Here is a 20,257-nt window from a genome sequence, read left to right as displayed (position 1 = left end):
TAAATAGTGTATATCATTTAATATATTTTAGTGAATACTGTTTATTCGCCCAAAATATGACACCATAACTGTATCAGAGTAAAATAGAATATCAACTCGCACGAAGGGCGGGTGGGGACATATTTTTATCTCGCCCCACTAGGGAGCAGAAACTCACTTTTATTTCCGGGTCGTCTGATTTCAGAGTGACCGGAAATAAAAGCGAGTTCCTTAAGGAAGAAGCAGAGAGAGGAAAGTTTTCCGCGATCTGCTGAGAAACAACAAAACAACAAGACAAAGAAGGGCTGCTTCTTGTGTCTTCTAGGCTACGTTGTTTTATTCTGAACAATTTCGAAGAAAGACGGTTCTGTGTGTCCAAAGAATGCTTTTGCGAGTAGTTTGAGTTTGTGTATGTGTGGGGTGGCGGTTCGGTCAAGTTAACTTTCTTTACTTTTTAAACATCGTTAAAACTCCTTTATCTTACATTTTTAATGTAAGGCATTATATGTTGCATGAAACCTATCAAATGACCCAAATAAATCGAATAAACTGTTTAATGTAGAAAGTGTACGTCTCTTAACATTTTTGCGCCAAAACAGGATTATTTGTTTCCATTAGCGGAAGAAACCAATGTCTTTTTAAAAGTTAGAATCTCCGGGAGTAGCCTACATTTAAAAATTACATTTTATTTTTGACAAATATCCTGCATGCTTGCGCTCTAACACAGTTTTTAATCATTTTTATGTATGTTTTATACATGTAAGAGTTGCACATCAATCGTTCAAGCTGCTACTAATTTTGAGACAATTTTCTTGAAAAATAATTTCCCGATACTCGTAGTCTTGTAGTGTAACACGTTATTACAGTTGTTTTATTAATTTTATTTCAAGAATTTTAGTATGTCCAATCTAAATGTTCTTTTGGGTTTTTTCCCCCAGCAGAATTATGTCCTCTAATTATCTTAAAGAGTGGAGGAGGAAACGGAGTACAGTGGAAGCTCAGGTTTTGGGTCTTCAATCCTTGTGGAATTAAAGAGCCTCAATGCAAAAAATGAATGTGGACCCAACCAGGTAATTAATATTTGTCATACTGACAGTTACGTGATTAATATGGTCTTTCTTTATGAAAGTACTAGTTATAGTCACACTTTATTTCTTCATAATTATTTATAGTGTAATCCAGTCTATAATGGGTGGTCCCCAATTGCCATTGAGCAATTTGCCAGCAATGAAGAATTGCCACAGGAGAATCTTGAACCTCAGGTTTTGGGTTATTCTTCGACAGCTGGGAGGGTATACAAGTACCTCATGCCAGAGAAAAGTAAGTAACAAGTTATTTGAAGGGATTAAACTAATTGTCATCTCTGTACTAATTAATTTTTGTATTATATTTCTGTTTCTGTCAGGGATGAGAATTTTCTGCGGATCCGCGGATTTCCGTGTTTTTTCCCGTCTGAAGTATCATTTTCGTGAATCGCGTAGATAGATCTGATAGACCCCCCAACCCCATGTCTATTTGTGGACATGCATTTTGCCCCTGACAATAGGAAATAGTTGTTTAATTTTTCTTTAATTTTTGTAATTAAAAGGTTCTGCTTTTTAAGCAATTTAACATTTTTTGTTTTTTTCATTCTGACAAATGATTTTTATGTTGCCACATTAAAAGCATTTGTTATTTTGTAGATTATATTCAGTTAAAAAATCCCAATGATAGTCACACACGCATCTGGGTGTGGTGAAATTTGTCCTGGGGGAGAGGGGGGCAGTGAGGAGCAGCGGTGCCACGCTCAGGAATTATTTGGTGATCTAGCCCCCCAATTCCAACCCTTGATACTGAGTGCCAAGCAGGGAGGCAATGGGTCACATTTTTACAGTCTTTGGTATGACCCGGCCGGGTTGAACCCACAACCTTCCAGTCTCAGGGCGGACACTCTACCACTAGGCCACTGAGCTGGTATTTAAACCTATTACCAAGTACAGTGTTTATATTTTGTAAAATTATTTTTATATTTTGAAAGTTTTCCATTGTGTCCCTTTTTTATTCCTACATTATAGAGCTATTTTTTGTGACTTATTTCTTTATTATTATTTTTTTACACATTTTGACTGTGATAGTTTGGATGTTTTAAAATGCATGTATTTAAATTTGCAGTTAACACCAAGCTAACATAATCATAACGGTGTTACTGAAACCTAGTTGAAAGTCCAATAACACACTATGTATATTTTCACAACAACCTTAAACTATACAAAGGTAAGGGTCTTTTAGACTGGAAAACGCGTAGTGGGTAGTAGTATTTTTTTCCAAGCACAAGCTCGTTTAAGGTATAGTAGTGTAACCAGTGACATCTAACGTTCACACATTTTTTTTCGGCTGTTGTCATCTATATCTCACCAAACACTGCTTTGAAACATTCCTGCCTTCGCCACAAGACAAAAAGCAAGATAATCCAAATTGTCACAAACATCAAGCAGGTTATAATTCTAACAACCATTAGGGCAGTGGTTCTTAACCTTGTTGGATGTACCGAACCCCACCAGTTTCATATGCGCATTCACCGAACCCCTCGTTAATGAAAAATAATTTTGGGGAAATTCAAGACATGGATGATTTTTACTAGTGCACAAAATGAGCCGTGCTTGAACATCACCTTGCTCAAAGAACAAAACCAACACTATGCATGATCTCACAACAAATTACATACTGGCAAATCAGAATTTACCCAATAAATTAGGTTTGTTCGGACCTCCACAGTGGAGGCTCTGTCCAACCCTTGAGACCGACTCACCGAACCCCTAGGGTTCGATCGAACCCAGGTTAAGAACCACTGCATTAGGGAGTACACTTGTACGTTGACAACACGCTTCACACACAGCTTTGCATCCTCATTAACCACTAGGGGGTGCACTTTTTTTTTTTTAAACAGACGAGAGGACTTCCTCATGTCTAATAACGGCAGAAAGGTGAAAACACAACTACGATTAAAACAACACGCGACACATACACTAAAGCAGGGACGCCTCAACTGAAATGCAGACGGCTGACAAAAAATAAGCACATGTGCCAATAATGCACAGGCGAGTAGTTTTAATTTTCAAATGCACCTCGACACAAAATGTATTCAAAGGGATTTTAGCATGAAAAAAAAATTCAATAATGGCACATTTTCCCACGTTAATCAACTTTGTCAAAGACTTGAGCATTAGTTTGTTTTCCATAGGTACCAACCGAAAGGGCTGGCTCACTCACGTGCATGCATCTCAGTTTCAGGTTAAGGGAAACTATCAACGCTGTTAAGGGTTGGGGGACAAATCAATGTTGCAATTGCGATCGACATTACGTGGCCGTGACGATTAAGCTCTTCTTCAAATTTTGGCCTCGGGCTTAGAGGTGCTGATATGCAATGTCTGCCCTTCAGTGGCTAACACTCTTTCAATGGCTCGGCACTGAGTGAGTAGGACGTTCCCCAGTGGCATAATGCTCCTTGTATTGATTATTATATATAAATTATATATGACAATTAAAAGTGCTGGTAAAAGAGTGATATTTTTCCCTGCAAAACACTCGAAGAAAAACTAAACCTCCAGTTTGGTTGAAGCGCCCTTTAGTAACTTCAAAGATGACTGACCCGCTCGATCTAAATCCGAGTCTCCCGGTAGCCCGGCTTTTCGGCTGTGATTTTTCTTCATCCGTTTCCGTTTGGTACACACAAAAAGTGACGTTAAAGCAGAACGGCGAAAAAAATAAATACACGGATAATGGTAAATCTAAAGTCCTCCTACACACACTATTCACAGATGATGATTCCCAGATTTAATTGTTGGCTATGTACAGAAAGAAAGGTGTCGCTCGGGTTGGTTGAGAGAGCCGGCCGTCAAACGTCACTTTTCTCCCCCGCGTGCCTCCTCATGTGCATGGACAAATGGCGCTTGCGGGTGAAGTTGTTCCCGCACACGGAACAGGCGAAGGGCTTTTCGCCCGTGTGCGTCCTCATGTGTGCAATCAAAACACACTTGAGGGAAAAGCGGTTGGCGCACACGCCGCAAGAGAAGGGCTTGACGCCGGTGTGCGTTCGGGAGTGCGCCGCCAAGTGCGAGCGCTGGCCAAAGCCCCGGCCGCACACGGAGCAGCCGAAGGGTTTCTCCCCGGTGTGACTTCGCGTGTGTGACAGCAAGTGCTCCCGGCGGCCGAAGGTCTTGCCGCACACGGAGCAGCTGAAGGGTTTTTCCCCGGTGTGGATCTTCATGTGGCGGCTGATCTCGTAGCGGTACTTGAAGCTCTTTCTGCAGGTGGAGCAGGAAAAGGGCTTCTCACCCGTGTGGCCTCGGATGTGGCGGACAAAGCTGTCCTTGCGGCTGAAGCTTTTGCTACAGAAGGAGCAGATGAAGGCCTCGTTGCCCCGGGACGCTCGGCCGCCTTTGGAAACCCCGCCCCTTCCCTCGCCGTCATCCGTCTCGTTGCGCTCCGACGGCGGGGACGAGCCGTTACGTGGTCGGGCTTCTCCCGCTTTGCTCCTGACATGAGGGAGGGGGTGGAAAACAGGCAGAGAATTTCCCATCAAGTTCCACGCCGAGCAGGAGAGGTACGTTTGTTTGGGTCTCGTGCAAAGGCAGTATGTGCTGACGTATGGATGTAACATTTGACTGCGTTGGTGCCTCAAAGTGCAAATGTTGGTGCATTTTTGCTATTCACAGAAGAACAAGTTTTACTGTATTTGCCTTGCCTATTGAGCACCAACCTGCAATTTTGTAAATTCCTTATTTGTGATTTGCACGGATTTCCACTTGTGATTTTGAAAGCCTACCTAAGATGTGACCACTGAGCTGGGTCATCTTCGTCTTCTCTCTTCACTTGGAACTTGGTAATGTCATCCTCCCGCAGAAGGTGCGGGAACTCGGGCCAGTCCTGGTTCTCGTCCTCCTCCTTAACGTGGGATGGCTCGGCCTCCTTCAGACATTCGGGCGCAACATCATTTTCTTGACATGCCCTGATGGCTACGGGACACAAAGACACAAACACGGTACGTCATACACACACGACCCCACCTGCAAACATTTGACACTTTTAACACTCCCTTCTCGTTTTACGACCAGATTTTTCACATACAAAAAGAAGTTTCATAATTTTGCGTCCGGAGTGGCCGTTAAATGAAGCGACCTTTCGCGCCCAAGCTTCCGGGATGCTTGCGAGAGTCCAGCAGTTGTCGTTGTCGCTCAATCTCCTCTTTAGATCGGCAAAGTTCCTCCTCGTACTCGGCGATGGTCCTGTCGAACAGTCCAAAGATTTCTTCCATGGCGGCATTGAGTCGCTCGTTCACCAAGGCTCTCAGCATCCGGACTTTGCACATCTCCAAAGTTGACTAGTTTCCACTCGCCTCCTCCACTGGCTTCGGAAGCAAACGAACTTCTGGAGTTGGCCTCGTAGCAGTTAACAGGCTAAGCTAACAAATAGAACGCTCCACGATTACACCGATTCGGAGCTTGGGTTGTCGTTGACGCGCAAAAGCGGAAAGATTAAATATTAACATCCGTGACAGTTTAGTGGTCTCAGGTCGTCATGTTTCTCACTGCGTCCAAAAACAAAAATAATCTCACTTCCGTTTGCTTTTGTTGTTTTAAAATGCGTAGTGTTTCTTGTGCTGCCACCTAGGGCATGGGAACAAAGAGCAGCTCGATGGTGATGGGCGTTTGCCCAATGGGGTTGATCTTGAATGACATCACGCTCGCTCACAAATATTCAGCAGATGCGAAAGGTTGGACAAACGTTGGAATGGCAACAACAGCGGCACACATCATTTTGGAGGAGGACGACGTCCCATGAGCGAAATTCCAACACGGTTTCGTTGCAAAACAGTGTGGAATAACTTAAAGGTTAGAGTGTCCGCCCTGAGACTGGAAGGTTGTGGGTTCAAACCCCGGCCGGGTCATACCAAAGACTATAAAAATGGGACCCATTGCCTCCCTGCTTGGCACTCAGCATTAAGAGTTGGAATTGGGGGGTTAGATCACCAAATGATTCCCGAGCGCGGCACCGCTGCTGCTCACTGCTCCCCTCTCCCCCAGGGGATGGATCAAAATCACATGGGGATGGGTTAAATGCAGAGGACAAATTTCACCACACCCAGATGTGTGTGTGACGATGATCATTGGGACTTTAACTTTAACATGCCGAGACCTTAAAGTCAGCTGAAACAAAGTCGAGAGGTCTGACACGGCGTCCTTTTTACAGCGGCTTTCTCTCCCTAAGGCACAGGTATCAAACTCAAGGCCAGATACGGCCCGCCACATCATTTTATGTGGCCCGCCAAGACAAATGGTGCATCAAATTCTTGTGTCATTACTAGAATTGCAAATTATCTTCGCTTTTAATATATTTTTTATTAAAGATATATTTGACCAGTTTTTACTCGTCCGATTTGAAAACGACTTACAGTCAAGCCTCGGTTTTCGACCACAATCCGTTCCAGAAGGCGGTTCGAGAAGCGAATCGGTCGAATTCCGAATCTATTTTTCCCATTACAAATAATGGGAACAATTTTAATCCATTCCAAGACTAAAAAAAAAAAATGTTTCTTTTGCGCATTTTTGTCCGATCGCGCAACTGCAGCGCACCGCCGAACGCGCAACCGTAGCGTGTCGCCGTCCGCGCAATTGCACCGAGCTGGTTGCATTATTGTAACAGAGCCGTCGCTGAAATTTAGAAAATATTTTTAAAGTCCTGATATACTTTACAAAATTTAAGTGGACCTCAGTGCGCAGGGAGCTTAATTTGGTCCGATCGCGCAACTGCAGCAGCGTACTGCCGAACGCGCAACCGTAGCGCGTCGCTGAGTGCGCAACTGCACCGCGCTGATCGCATTATTGTGACAGAGCGGTCGCTAAAATTTAGAAAATATTTTGAATGTCCTGATGTACTATCCAAGATTTAAGTGGACCTCAGTGCGCAGGGAGCCTCGTTTGGTCCGATCGCGCAACCGCAGCGCGCAGGGCGCTCACTGTCGCATTGCTTTAAGAGCGTCTTTGTGTTTTAGAATGGCTTTACTGCTCCCACTTGCAATCTTTGGTGGCATGATTAGGGGTTAATACAATCCTCAAAAGTAACGAAACTACAATAACAACGGAGTCAGTCGGCATCCGGGCCACGCGGTCGGGTTTTCTCGGGTCCCCCCGGCTCATCACGCGAGGCTCGACCTATATATATATATATAAAGGAAACTAGGCGGCTCGGTGGAGCACTGGGTAGCACGTCCGCCTCACAGTGAGGAGGGTGCGGGTTCGATTCCACCTCCGGCCTGCGTGGGTTTTCTCCGGGCACTCCGGTTTCCTCCCACATTCCAAAAACATGATTGGTAGGCCGATTGAAGACTCCAAATTGTCCCTAGGTGTGAGTGCGGTTGGTTGTCTGTCTCTGTGTGCCCTGCGATTGGCTGGCAACCAGTTCAGGGTGTCCCCCGCCTACTGCCCGATGACTGCTGGGATAGGCTCCAGCACGCCCGCGACCCCCGTGGGGACTAAGCGGTTCAGAAAATGGATGGATGGATAAAGGAAACTTCAACTTGTAATTCCTCCTATTAGCAAAGGGTGGCAGCACCATGCCTCGCCGCTCATTTCTGCCATGGCGACTGCAAAGAAAACGAGGACAGTTGACAGTGAGGCCCGTCGCTTTCAAGAGAAATGGGAATTTCAATACTTCTTCGCTGAAAATCAAGGCAATTGTGTTTGTCTAATTTCTAAAGAGACGGTTGCCTTGTTTAAGGATTTCAACCTAAAGAGACACTAGTAGACTCAACATGCTGACACATACGTTAAGCTAACAGGGAGTAACCGCGCTGATAAAGTGAAGCAGCTCCAAGCTGAAATGGCATCACAACAGCGATTCTTCACGCGGGGCTGTGAGTCAAAATTAAATAAAGATTAAATATTACTTAATATTAAATATTACGAAGTGGCCAATAAAGGAGACTTTGACTTTAATACTGTTGATGTTATAAATCTGTAGACATGACACAAACTATGACTTTATGAAAGATATTGTAAATGACAAGAGCAAAACTCACTTGTTTTAAGTTTTAATAATAACAGCCAACTTTTCATTACTGATAACTCCTGTTTAAAATGTTAATGAGGCAAAAATAATCTTAAATTCATGTAAATGTAAGGTATTTCAAACAGTTCAATGTTATCTGACTCTTCAGATATGAATGAAAGGCAGAATTTGTGTTTTTAGAGTTGTTCACATCTGCCTGAATGGCTTATATTTGGTTATTTTGTCTTTTGAAAAATAAAGACAATTGTGACAATGAAATTTGTTTTATAACAGTGTGTATTTGCATGAAATTTTTGTAGTTAAATAATGTCTGAAAAAACTATTGGCTCCCGGGCCCTTCACTTTATTAAAACTGGCCCTCCTTGCAAAAAGTTTGGACACCCTTGGTATATAATATGAGGTGCTCATACATTGATTTGGTTTGACAGCCATAATGGCGCTCCCGAAAGAAGCTATTACAATGCGGCCCGCGTAAAAAAAAAAAGTTTGATACCCCTGCCCTAAGGGATGAGGTGCAATTTGGTAACTCTCAGTTGGGTTAAGCTGTCTTTATTGAAACTGCCGCAGGGATGAGTTCATTGACACTAGCGCACTAGCTGAGTTTAAGGTAACTACTTCCAACCAGGTCTGGCTCATTCCGATGTTAAGGGTATATCTGTCTTCACTAAGAACTGAATGGTTCAAAGTATGACTGTGAAAGGGAAAGAAAGGAAATTGTAAGCTTTCATTATTGAATATAGAAGAACCACGCTCCACATAGTAAAATATACGTGAAAAAAAATCAATCATCAAATCAAAAGATTATCAAGAAAAAGTTTAATGAATAAGGAAAAAAGTTACACATCTCAATTGTTCGTACAAACAACAATTCCACTCGCCGTTTCTCATTCAAGCGAGAATGATGCAGTCGCAAACCTCTTTGGATTGTAAAACTCAACATTAGTAAAGGGAGGGGACAAAAAGGAGACTGAGGGTATAAATTGCTCGAATAGGTGGAGTAATCAGTTGGCCTAGTTCCCAAAATCCAAATTTTGTCTCAAAAAAAAGAAAAGAAAACTCAACTACTACAAAACTTCAAAGATATTCAACACAACATAACCAAACGATGATTACGGGGACCCTTACTTTAACAGTCCTTACTCACGTAAGAATACATTCATGTATGAATAAAACATCCATATTGAATACATGTTGATGATCCATCCATCCGACCAACCTTGTGACATCAACAACAATCAACCATGTTTGAAAATATTCAACTGAAACGACGCAAAAAGGAAGAAAATGAAACTTAACTCAATATTCAACGCAACCTAACTAAACAATGGTTATGGGTGGCTACCCTTACCATTGGAACGCTTCAGCTGTTAGTTATTTCATGGCAAAGCAAGTACCCTTACTTTAACCGATGTCATTGTAAAACACAACTTCATCGAACACTCACTAACTTAACACATAATCAATCGTAGCTAACCTATGCTTATGGCCATTCCTTATGTTAACAGATGTAAGGGATTTTATGATAGCAAAGCAAAACATCCTAAAATGATCCAAAAGTGAGTGAGTGCGTGTGTGTGTCATTCAAAACAGGTCGTGTTTCCCGAGTCAATAACTTCGACTAATCTAACGACGGATTTACTATGTCACGTCAGTCTAAATTTGGTACTATCTGCTGGTGAATTCTGGAACTGCAACAGCGACAAAATGCTTTTTAATAAGAGTTCATTTTGAGGAACTAACTTCCAACTAACCGTTTGTCAGGTCTCTCTCGTGTCAAGCTTCTGGTGAAATTCGAAATTGCACTTGAGCCCATTTGCCCGGGCCAAATCCGACACACATTTGCGCACCGCCATCTTACTTGACGAGCGCTGCGCAAATGGGTGACGGCGGGCAGCACCCACGTGATCCCACGGGGATGCCGTTCCCAGGCTCCGCCGGCTGACCGCTCACTTTCTGGGCCGGATCTTCATCTCCACAAATCTCAGGCAGGTATACCATGATCCCCCCAAGTCACGCCAGAATGCATTGGTACGGTCGCAGGTGCCGGTTGCCTTGTACGCCCCGTTCAAGTTGGAGTAGGAACAGCTCTTGTACCACCAAGCTCCCTTATTGTAATTGGCGCAATCGCCATTGTCATCGTCTTGGTCGCGGTCTTTGGTGGTGAACTTCATCCCAGAATGGTAGGCTAATTTATCGCCTGCAAAGCACACAAACTTGCTTTTGAGCACACGCAGGCGGCGCAGGCTCTCGAGTGTGCCCCCCCCCCCCCGGGCGGGAGTCGCTACCTGCATTTCCAGAGTAGCCGCTCACAAGCAGCGGGTAGCCGTCCTTCTCGGGGTCCAGCGAGTTCCGGCCCACCGAGAAGTCGTCGTAGAGAGCGTAGTAATTGCGGCCGTCGAATGCAATGAAGTCGATCCGCAACTGGTAAGCGCCCGAGGCCGTCAGAGCGTGGATGTTTCGCAGGCCTGCAAACACGCAAAGGCGGCGGCGTCACGTCACGCAAACCACAAAGGCTTGACAAGAAGGGTGTCTTTGTTTCCGACCGAGCCAGTGCTCTCCGGCGAGGTCTCCAAAGCCCTTTCGATAGTCGTCCCAACCCCGAAAGAAGTTGACGGAGCCGTCCTTTCTCCTCTGGATCACCTGCAAACACACACGCACGCACACCATCAGCGGAGCAAACGAGCATGAAGAAAAGTGCCAACTTTATTGGGGAAGGCATCACGAGGGGAACTTTGGGGTGTTTTTTTCGGGGGGGGGGGGTCAGGCACTTACGGTCCAGCCTCCCTTGTCCAGGTTCATGTTGCAATAAGCTTCGAAGCTGTTGGACCCAATAAAGAAGGTATAGACTCCACTTTGGGACATTCCTGCCGCCATGACGTCACTGCAGTCTCTGGGCATGAGACCTGAAGCAAAAAAAAAAAAAAAGACGTGAGAGTGCAAAATAGATGCCCGCTTTAGACAAACTGGACACGCTCGCTCGCTAGCTACCATGGAGTTCCCTGTTAAGTGTGGGCTGATCCACCACCTTCTGCTGCAGGCTGGACAAAGCCAAACTGAAGTTGTGTAACTCCTTGGTCTCTTGTGACAGCTCCTGCGCACCAAGCGTTTGAAAGAACTGAAATGAGATCTCCAACTGGGACACTTTGTTTGCAGCTTTCAACAATACTTTTGTTCTTATTCAAAGGAGATAGTAGTTTGTGTGTAAGAGGAGGGAGGCAGGGAGGGAGGGACGTTAAGTCCTGAAATGTCCACCTCACCTGAGACATGTTCTTGTAGTCCGTCTCCAGGTCTTTCAGTGTCTCATTCAGTAGGCCTTTGTTGCTGCCAATCTCCTCCCAGAATTTGGCCAGCAGGCTCTGACTCGCCTCCAGGTCGCTGCGAATCGCGGTGTGACTCGCCTTCAGCTCTGCCAATGCCGTCTGACCTGCCTCCTGACCTGCCTTCAGCTCTGCCAATGCGGTCTGACCTGCCTCCTGACCTGCCTTCAGCTCTGCCAATGCAGTCTGACCTGCCTTCAGCTCTGCCAATGCGGTCTGACCTGCCTCCTGGTGTGCCTTCAGCTCTTCCAATGCGGTCTGACCTGCCTCCTGACCTGCCTTCAGCTCTGCCAATGCGGTCTGACTCTTCTCCAGGTCGCTGGAAATCGCAGTGTGACTCGCCTTCAGCTCTGCCAATGCCGTCTGACCTGCCTCCTGACCTGCCTTCAGCTTTGCCAATGTGGTCTGCAGCGCCGCCCAGTGGCAGGCTAAGTCGCTGCAGTTGTGGTCCGGGATGCTGTTGGGCAAAGTCGCCACCAGCGCGCCCAGCTCTTTGACGATCTCCTGAGGCCTTGGAACACATAAAGGGTATATATGAAGCTGCCATCCTTGGTGAGGAATGTAACTTGTGGTGGTCAAGTGTTTGTTCATTGCGTGGGCGCGTGCGTGCGTACCTGTTCAAGTGGAAGAAGACGATGTTTTGGATGACAAGCACGACCAAGAGGAGCGTCGGAACCACCACCAGAATGGAGCCCCAGCGTATCTGAACAAACTGAGCGCAAACGTCGTCACAGGCGGCGGCGGCGTCTCTCTCTCTGTCTCTCTCTCTTTCTCTCTCTCTCTCTCGCTCCCCCCCCCAATGGAGCGAACGACTTGTAAATGCTTTCGACCCGACCAACCATTTATCAAGCGCGTGCGCGTCCATCCGATGCGTACCTCGCGCTTTGGTGGTTCGCCGATCAGCTTCTGGGTGCTTTTGTTCATCTCGAACCACTTGTCAATTGACATCCGACTGTGTTGACTTTTTTGTGCTCTCATTCTATTCTTACCTTCTACGTGTGAATGTCCCTAGCTGTACATGTTGTGTGTTCTGCGTCTAATGCCGTATTTTGTGATTAGCCGAGTGACGTGAAGTTTTCTTTCTACTTGACGTTGGTTTTGATCTTGTTTGCGGCAACGAGATGGGACAGCTCTGGGGTCGGTCGGTAAATTATTGGGAGAGAGCGCAAAAGACCGATAGAAAAGGAACGGGCTGTACACAACACAAAATCCGACCCCGAGTAAGTTCAAGTTCTCATTGACAATATTTGGTTGGTTGGTTGGTTGGTTGGTCGGTCGGTCGGTCGGTCGGTCTTTATCTATCTATCTATCTATCTATCTATCTATCTATCTATCTATCTATCTATCTATCTATCTATCTATCTATCTATCTATCTATCTATCTATCTATCTATCTATCTATCTATCTATCTATCTATCTATCTATCTATCTATCTATCTATCTATCTATCTATCTATCTATCTATCTATTTTTTCATTCATCTATACATGTACTTTTGGACTGATTGATTCATTCCTGTATTTCCTCATTTATTTATTAGACACCATTAGATTACTAGACACTTGAAAAATTAGAGGGAACATTGGTGCCGACACCGTGAGTTTGATTCCCACGTTTGACGCTGTGAACGTGAGAGAGAGAGAGAGAGAGAGAGGGACCAAAAACAAAAAGCGCATGTGTATATGAGTGTGCAAGGAACAATAAAGAGGAGCAATACCAAACGCCACCACGGTGTGGTGTCTTGTCTCCGATTAGATGGACGTTGAAACGGCAAACCCAACCGACTGGAACACAAACAAAGACAAGAGCTCTAAAGCTGAGGAGAAAGCCAGCCAAGGCAAAGCCATGTAACGCGGCGAGCCCGGCGCCATTCAGAAAAAAAGGACGGCAAACGGCAGCAGACTTTGTCGTCGAGTAATCATAACAATACATTTGATTGATAAGGCGCCTTTCAAACCACTCAAGGTCGCCGTACAGACATAAAATAGCATTTTTAAAAAATGACTGGAGTAGAGTGATGGATAAGCTGACTCACGTCTCTGACTGGCCGACGGCCACAGGCAAAGATGCTCCTCCGGACACGCCGTCGTCAGTGGTCGCGGAACGGTCCTAAGTCCAGAAGAGGGACAAAGGTGTGAATTCAAATGGCGGAAGTTAGACTATTTGCAGTCTTGTACGCTGTTATCAAAGAAGTTAAAAGACTTCTGAAGACATATTGACAGTATTGTATACCTTGTTACAAAAAGTGGTTATAATAACAATAAAGCAACAGGATGTTGACTTCTGCTACGGTCAATTGTGACCACTAGAGGTCCCTGGTTAACCAAGGTTAACAACGGAACGTCGCATCTCCGTGTGTTACACGCGCACACACTCACCGTTCTATGTTGCACGTGCTTCGAGATAATAAATTCAGTTGGAAAGCACATATAATGTATATCCAATCAAAAATTTCCAAATCACTAGCAGTATCGTGTAAAGTAAAAGACCTTATAAATCAGTCATCATTACATTCCTTGTACTGCTCCTTCATACTCCCATACATCATTTACTGTGTGGAGGTGTGGGACAATACATACAAAACAAACACAGATCCAATCTTTATTTATTAAATTGATATTTTAAAAAAGCATTACGACTTATAAATAATATTCATTATAGAGAACCATCTAACCCTCTTTTTATTAAACTGAACTCACTGAAATACGACGACCTAGTCGACTTCAAAACCGTCCAACTCATGTACAAAATAAGAAATAATCAATTGCCAAACAGTATCCAGAGGCTGTTTGAGTGGAGGGAAATTTATTTAAGGGGAACACTTATGTTTATTTGTTGAGAACAAACTTAGTTACATTGTATAACAGTTAGAGGTGTGGAATTACAGAACAGCGGCAGTGAAGAACTAAAGAACCTTACTGAAGTTTAAAAAAAAAATGTCTAAGGACAAAATGTTGACGGGATACCCTAATATGCCGTGAAGTTGTTTAAGTTGCTTTTGTATTTATTTATTCGATATATTTGACGATGGTCAAATCTTGACAGAATCAAAGACATATGTAGTTACAAGGGGAAGAGTCAGATAAGCTTAGGCTCCCCATTTACTACAAAGGGAAAATTATAATGCAATATCAATTTCTTCTTTTTTGATCTTCTATTGTACTATGGAGTTATCATTTTCTGTGTTTTTTACTTTTTTCTTGTATTTCTTTTCATGTTCGAAATGAACAAACCAACCAAACAAAAAACGTTAACGTTTCGCTAACGTTGGTGACTCATGTTTACATTTTCAATATTGATACAATATTCTCTGCATGTTGTTTCTACTATTATTGTACTATTTACGGGTATGAAACCATTTTGGAATGTCCTAATCATAAAGTATCCACTTAAAAGCTTTCATGTACATTGATTGACACGCAGAATAAATGTACGGTTGAGAGGGTGCGGTCACGCAATGGCGGCCCTGCCACTAGGCAGACGAGGCCAAAAAGATCTCTTTTTTTATTCTCTTTCAAAGTTGTTCTAACTCATATCAATATTGGATTCAAAGGATCAAATAAAACGGAGGCTGCCTTTATGAATGATATCAAAATATCCATTGATATGAGTTTGCTCAACTTAGAAAGAAAATGATCATTAAAAGATGTTTTTGTTTTTTTTAGGCCGAGCGTAAGGGCTGCCTTTGAAGAAACCGATCAAGCTTCCGAAGGGCTGACCAAAGTTTTGATAGTCGCACACACGCACGCATGCACTATAAATTATGGAATTACAACCTGCATGTTCTGAAGTTCCATCTCTCCTTTGCAGTCGTCGGGTCAGCGTCTTGACGGCAGCAGACGAAGGCTGGTGGCAGTGTACTTAACAATAGTTGGCTCCAAAATGACACACACGCCCTTTGAATGAAACGGCCAGGGCATCACTGAGCCGGAAACATTTGGCATCAACAGCATGTGGTCAGAAAAAATTCTTCAAGGGAGTTGAAGGAAACGAAACCTAACTCTCTCGCACGCGCATGCACACACACACACACACACACACACACACACACACACACACACACGCAGTCATGCACGCGCACACGCACGCACGCACGCACGCATGCACGCACACGCAAGAAGAAGAAAATGGTGGAATCAGTAAAATTCCAATTGACGGCGAATATAAATGACCTTATATGGAGCCAAGACCACCTGTGCGTCACTGTGCTGGAAATGAGGGAAGAGGCGGAGAAAAGAAGACGAAACTTAACTCCCAGACACAGCGATATTCATCAAGGAAACCTTGGTTCTCAAATTGATACTTTTCTTGTGATGTTGGCAAAATAGCTTTGGTATTTGCCTGTTGCCGATTGATGCCTGGATGCAGGCAAGTGCCACCCACGTCGAAGGGAGCCGGACGGTCATTTCGCTGCTCTCTTGCATTGTCGCTGAAGAAGGAAAAAGAATTTTCTTTCACGAGATAGATCATCACCAAACAGTTTGGAGATGCTGAATCATTTCAGGGAGTGTACAGTCAGTCCACGTGCTGCCTGCCACTTGGCCAGGCAAGCTTGTTTTTTTTTTTTTTTTACTCAAGTGCGGCCCACGTCAAAAGAGTCCATATCCAACTTTTCCTGTTTTTTGTTGGGTCTTTTCTTTGAACTAGCAAAGGAGGACATGTTGGAATTTCACACCTCATAAAACAAAGCTACAGAATCATCTCAGTGACTATCAGGTCCTCTCCGCCCGCTGGCTGGCTCGCTCCTCAGCAACCTTGGAAGAGCGCGTTCCCGCGGAGACCCTTTGTACGTGTGCACGTCTTTGCCCGACGGAACACGATATTACTTGGGCCACCTTTGTCCAGACTTTGGACACCACTTTGATTTCATTGGGGATGGGAGAGAGGGGAAGCGAGCAAAAAAAGAGCCACAACCTTTGGGCTCACTTCAACCTACGTTTTCAAGTGACGCCAAGTCGCGTGTCAAAGTATTTGATTTTTTTTGTTTTTGACTCGACATCAGTCAACGTGGAATCAGCTCGTGACAACGTCGACTGACTGAAAGATCAAAAACATTGGCTCACTCAATCGGTCGACATTTTCGGATCACATCAGGGGGGTTGCTTGCGAGAAAAGTCAAATGAGCAGGTTGTCACGTTTTGGAGCTAAATGCAGGCAAGCAGGAAGGAAGGATGGCTTCCTAAAAGACACTGGCGGTTTGGAACCAAGGGGGTGTCGTGTCCAGTGGCGTGCCGGGAGCCATTTTCCAGTTTCAAATGCAACGGGCCCAATGGCAGAATAATAGAATACCGCTGTGTCACTTGACTCCACTATTTAAGCGCTGACAATGGGGGAAAGATTTCATCCTAAAAATACGTACGTACATCATCCAACACATCATTAAGATGGTTAGCAGGCTACTGTAGCCTTTGAATGAGGTTTTATGTTGCATTATCCATATTATTTTCCACGACTCAAACGATATGCAGTATATTTATCTTCTAAAATGCAAGGCGAATCGCTCGCTCGGAGAGCATCCGAGACTGATATTAGCGTACGAATTAGCCCGTGTTGTGCCCTCAGCTCCTAAGCCTGGCTGGCTCTTTACCATTTTCCTCTGCGGTTTTCCTCAGACACACTCACTAGATACGTTCAGTTTCAATTGAGTAAAATATGAAAGACTAATTTGAAACTAAGCGTCTGGCCAGCGGTGGTAAAAAAAAGTCAATAGCTGTTTGGGGAATGGCGTACATTGTTAGTTTTTGTGAAGCCTTTCCAACATCATACAGAATAGGCGATAAGCGATTTCAAATAAAGTCGTTCAGTCTTAATTTCGGGGATCTTTTTATTGCGTCGCGACTGATAAGACGGACCACCGGGAAAACAGGAGGGGCATTAGTGCGAGTAATGAGCAGGTCATGAAAGCAACACCAAAAGCGCTTCAAACAAACTGAATAGTTCACCCGGCACTCGGCTTTTCCACATCCAATATGGCGGCGAGGCCAATTACCAGTAGAACCAGTTTCGCCACACCATAGATTCAATCAGTGGAAAGTCACCGACGCGCGTATGCAGTTTTCGGTCATTATGCGTCCGCCAGTTGGAATAGTCACAAGTTTGAGCAAATACTTCGCTTGACCAAAATGTGACAAACAACTTGATGCTTGGAATGAATTTACTTGCATTCTTTGCTGCGGCCGTGCAAATTTACGGCATAACACCTGGTAGGTAAGTTGTACTTTGCTTACAACTCCTTTTATTATCCTAAAGATTGACGCTCTTGATTTAGAACTGACGCATTGGGTTTGGGTTTGGGGTTTTGTTTGGTAAATATTCCTCCCATGTCTACGTACGGAAGAAAGATACGGAATACGGAAAAGGATTAGGGCCAGTGAAGGAGAAAAAAAACAAAATAAAAACAGGGGTGACAGGATTCTGACTTTATTCTAAGAATTCCGACCAAAAAGTCAGAATTCTGAGAATAAAGTCAGAATTCTGACGTTAACGTCTATAAGCGGGAATTCTGAGAATTCTGACTTTTACGGAAGAGGATGAGGGCCAGGGAAGAAAAAAAAGTGCGGTGACGGGATTCTCACTTGATTTCTCTGAATTCTGACTCCACTTTAAAGTTAGAATTCTGAGAATAAAGTCACAATTACCACTTAAAAGTTAGTATTCTGAGAATAAAGTCAGAATTCTGCATCACCTCCTGAATATTATATGGGCAATATATGATCAATAACGTTATTGGATTTTTTTTTTAAATGAAAGAGAATGGCAAAAGTTATGTAATTAGATCTTTCTTCATAAGTGGATTTAAAAGGCCGATGAGAGGCATTGAACTCAACATGTCAAGTGCTGCAATGTTCCAACTGCAGATAGAATCATTGAAGAAAGAAATTGCACAAGATTGCCCAATGTAAAAACAGAGCATGATCATGTGTGTCACTTGTTTTTTTTCTTTCAGTCATTCACACGCTCAATTAATTCACGACAATGTCTCAAGTTGCAAAGCTACCAGAGTTCTTGGAGGCCGCGCATGTTGACGGCGTTCAGATTCTGCACTTTGACAGCAACCACAGGGAAACAAAAGCCAAACATGACTAAAACCAACACCAACTAGAACGAGCAATTTCTGGAGAAATTGCGTGTGAAGCCGAAGAAGCTGAATACTTGGGGAATGCTACAGAAGGAATCGGTCAAATAATGTAGGAATTCGAAGGGAAAAGCAGAACTATGGCGTGAACATACGTATATATCATGGAAAATCGACATATCATGAAAAAGTATGATTATTATTTTTTTTTTATTACTACACTGCCACATCCAGAAGTTCTCAGACGACACAGCCTGTTAGAAAAATGTATACATACATACGTATGTTATCGTGCCTTCTCTGATGAATGCTTAATCACAATATTACTGCAATAGATGCTTGCCGTTTGGCCTTGCTCTTTTTCATCTTGTGCAACAGAAAAGAAAGGTTACGACTGGGCCAGGAGAGAGGTGACGGCTGTGTCAGGCAGGATACTGCTGACAACTCGGAAAAAGAGAACGTCCACCGAGACATTGCGTAGAAAACAACGCGTCAAACCATGTGTCATGACCCTCGTGACATCACGTTCCTGTTTCTGATCTCTCAGAGCCGAAGAAAAATGTGGATTGCTTAAACCGTTTTGCTGACATTGCCATATCAGTACGTAACACCTTGTGCATCACTTCTTATTTTTTGCTCATGAGACGAAGCCCACGCGCATGCCCCCCTCCCTTAGATCCAAATAAAAAGAGCGGGAGTGCAAACAGATAGTCAGTGTAGTGAGATTGTTGTAAGCGATCTGTACTGCACTCCTCGCGAGCATTGAATCCATATTCTGTCTCACTTGTGATTGTCTGCTGATACTTTTCTCTTCAACAGATATTGAGTCACCGAAATCAACCTGACACCATCGCTGGAAGCAAACGCCTTCAGAAGCACTGACATGCATTTACAACCTGGATTTATTCATGAAGTCTTTTTCCTAGAAGGAATATTTCACGTATACTCAATGTATCACCGACTCAAGAGAAAATGTTTGTAATTTCCTGTTTGTAGTTTTGAATATTTGACCAACAGTTGTCGTATAGCACCGTGCATCAAGCCAGGAATTCACCAGATGCCAGTTAGGCAAGAAGGAGGAAATTGCGTGCAGCGAGCTTGCCGCTGTTGGAATGCAAAATGGCCAACCCAAGTGAAAAGTCCACTTTGGTTTTGTGCAACTAAACAAATCAAGTCAGTGGTTACCACCGGTTGGAAGTCGCATCCCGAAAGTTGATATCTGGACGATTTTGAGCCTTTAAAAACCTTGAGACTCTTTCATCAAGCAATTTATTAGTATGAAATACATTTGAAAAAAATTAGAAAAATAGATAATATATCAGGTAAATAATAAAATACTGATATCAATAGTGTTACATATTAGTTTCATTTTACAGATTGAGTAAATTCACACATACCCTGGCTTGATTTTAAAGATTGTTTGAAGGAAATAAAAATGTGAGAATTCTTACAATGTAAAATGTACATCCACGCCTTTTGTTGTTGGTGGTGGTGCTGACACGCTTGCAATAAAACGCTTGCTGTCACGCCCCCCCATGCCAGATTTGTGTTAAAAGTGTGCAACTTGAAAAAAAAGCTTTGAATGGTAAATCCGATCATTCATACTTCATCTTTCAAGGTGCAACACTGCTTGATTCATGTTGTGATTATTGTTCAACAATCAAAAATGCAGATAAACCAGTGCGACAAGAAGCTCATTGGTTGCAGCCTGAAAAGCAGACAAGTAAACATCAGGTGTTCACCCAAACAGACACACTAACTAGATACTTTCAGTATCAATTTAGTAAAATATGAAAGACTAATTTGAAACTAAGCGTTTGGCCAATGGTGGTAAAAAAA

The 20,257-nt window shown here is 43.7% G+C and overlaps 2 protein-coding genes and 1 long non-coding RNA gene across 6 annotated transcripts in view; 1 reads left to right on the top strand and 2 right to left on the bottom strand.

Moving 5' to 3' along the window:
• The first annotated feature begins 189 nt into the window (after nucleotides 1-189).
• On the top strand, nucleotides 190-2,048 carry LOC148380312 (uncharacterized). 2 transcript variants are annotated; one of them, XR_015854888.1, is made up of 4 exons: nucleotides 190-293; nucleotides 918-1,049; nucleotides 1,152-1,299; nucleotides 1,385-2,048. It is a non-coding gene; the product is annotated as an uncharacterized LOC148380312 (long non-coding RNA). The 2 variants fall into 2 exon arrangements; XR_015854889.1 differs by having other exon boundaries at nucleotides 197-293; nucleotides 921-1,049.
• Nucleotides 2,049-3,040: 992 nt separating this feature from the next.
• LOC148380307 (uncharacterized) overlaps nucleotides 3,041-20,257 on the bottom strand; it is a 42,165-nt gene continuing 24,948 nt past the window's right edge. The window contains exons 1-3 of one of the 2 annotated variants that reach the window (XM_088364885.1): nucleotides 5,137-5,669; nucleotides 4,784-4,973; nucleotides 3,041-4,493 (exon numbers count right to left, since the gene is read on the bottom strand). In XM_088364885.1, the coding sequence (XP_088221011.1) occupies nucleotides 3,854-4,493; nucleotides 4,784-4,973; nucleotides 5,137-5,326 (1,020 nt within the window). In that variant the 5' untranslated portion in view covers nucleotides 5,327-5,669 and the 3' untranslated portion in view covers nucleotides 3,041-3,853. Of the gene's footprint in view, nucleotides 4,494-4,783; nucleotides 4,974-5,136; nucleotides 5,670-20,257 lie in introns of those variants that run through there. The other variant, XM_088364886.1, reaches the window with a different exon arrangement.
• Nucleotides 8,827-15,350, bottom strand: LOC148380311 (fibrinogen C domain-containing protein 1-like). Of its 2 annotated transcripts, XM_088364851.1 has the most exons (10): nucleotides 15,120-15,350; nucleotides 13,379-13,452; nucleotides 13,061-13,127; nucleotides 11,957-12,054; nucleotides 11,283-11,853; nucleotides 11,014-11,116; nucleotides 10,798-10,928; nucleotides 10,569-10,665; nucleotides 10,311-10,490; nucleotides 8,827-10,222 (listed from the first exon to the last, which is right to left on the bottom strand). In XM_088364851.1, exons 1-10 carry the CDS (start codon nucleotides 15,138-15,140, stop codon nucleotides 9,972-9,974), a joined length of 1,593 nt encoding a protein of 530 aa, XP_088220977.1. In that variant the 5' UTR covers nucleotides 15,141-15,350; the 3' UTR covers nucleotides 8,827-9,971. The 2 variants fall into 2 exon arrangements, with proteins under 2 accessions (XP_088220977.1, XP_088220978.1); XM_088364852.1 differs by lacking the exons at nucleotides 13,061-13,127; nucleotides 13,379-13,452; nucleotides 15,120-15,350 and adding an exon at nucleotides 12,219-13,028.

The sequence above is a fragment of the Syngnathus floridae genome, chromosome 21, assembly GCF_059516105.1.
Source record: "Syngnathus floridae isolate MCC-2025c chromosome 21, RoL_Sflo_1.0, whole genome shotgun sequence".
NCBI lineage: Eukaryota > Metazoa > Chordata > Actinopteri > Syngnathiformes > Syngnathidae > Syngnathus > Syngnathus floridae.
This window is presented reverse-complemented; position numbering and strand designations above follow the sequence as displayed.

Excerpts from the sequence above, each read along its gene's own strand:
- LOC148380311 (XM_088364851.1), bottom strand. The coding sequence starts at position 15,140 with ATGGAACTTCAGAACATGCAG. Across the intron at positions 12,055-13,060 it reads CCACACCGTGGTGGCGTTTG|TTTGTTCAGATACGCTGGGG; the intron begins GTATTGCTCCTC and ends GTTTGCGCTCAG. Across the intron at positions 10,929-11,013 it reads ACTTAACAGGGAACTCCATG|GTCTCATGCCCAGAGACTGC; the intron begins GTAGCTAGCGAG and ends TTTTTGCTTCAG.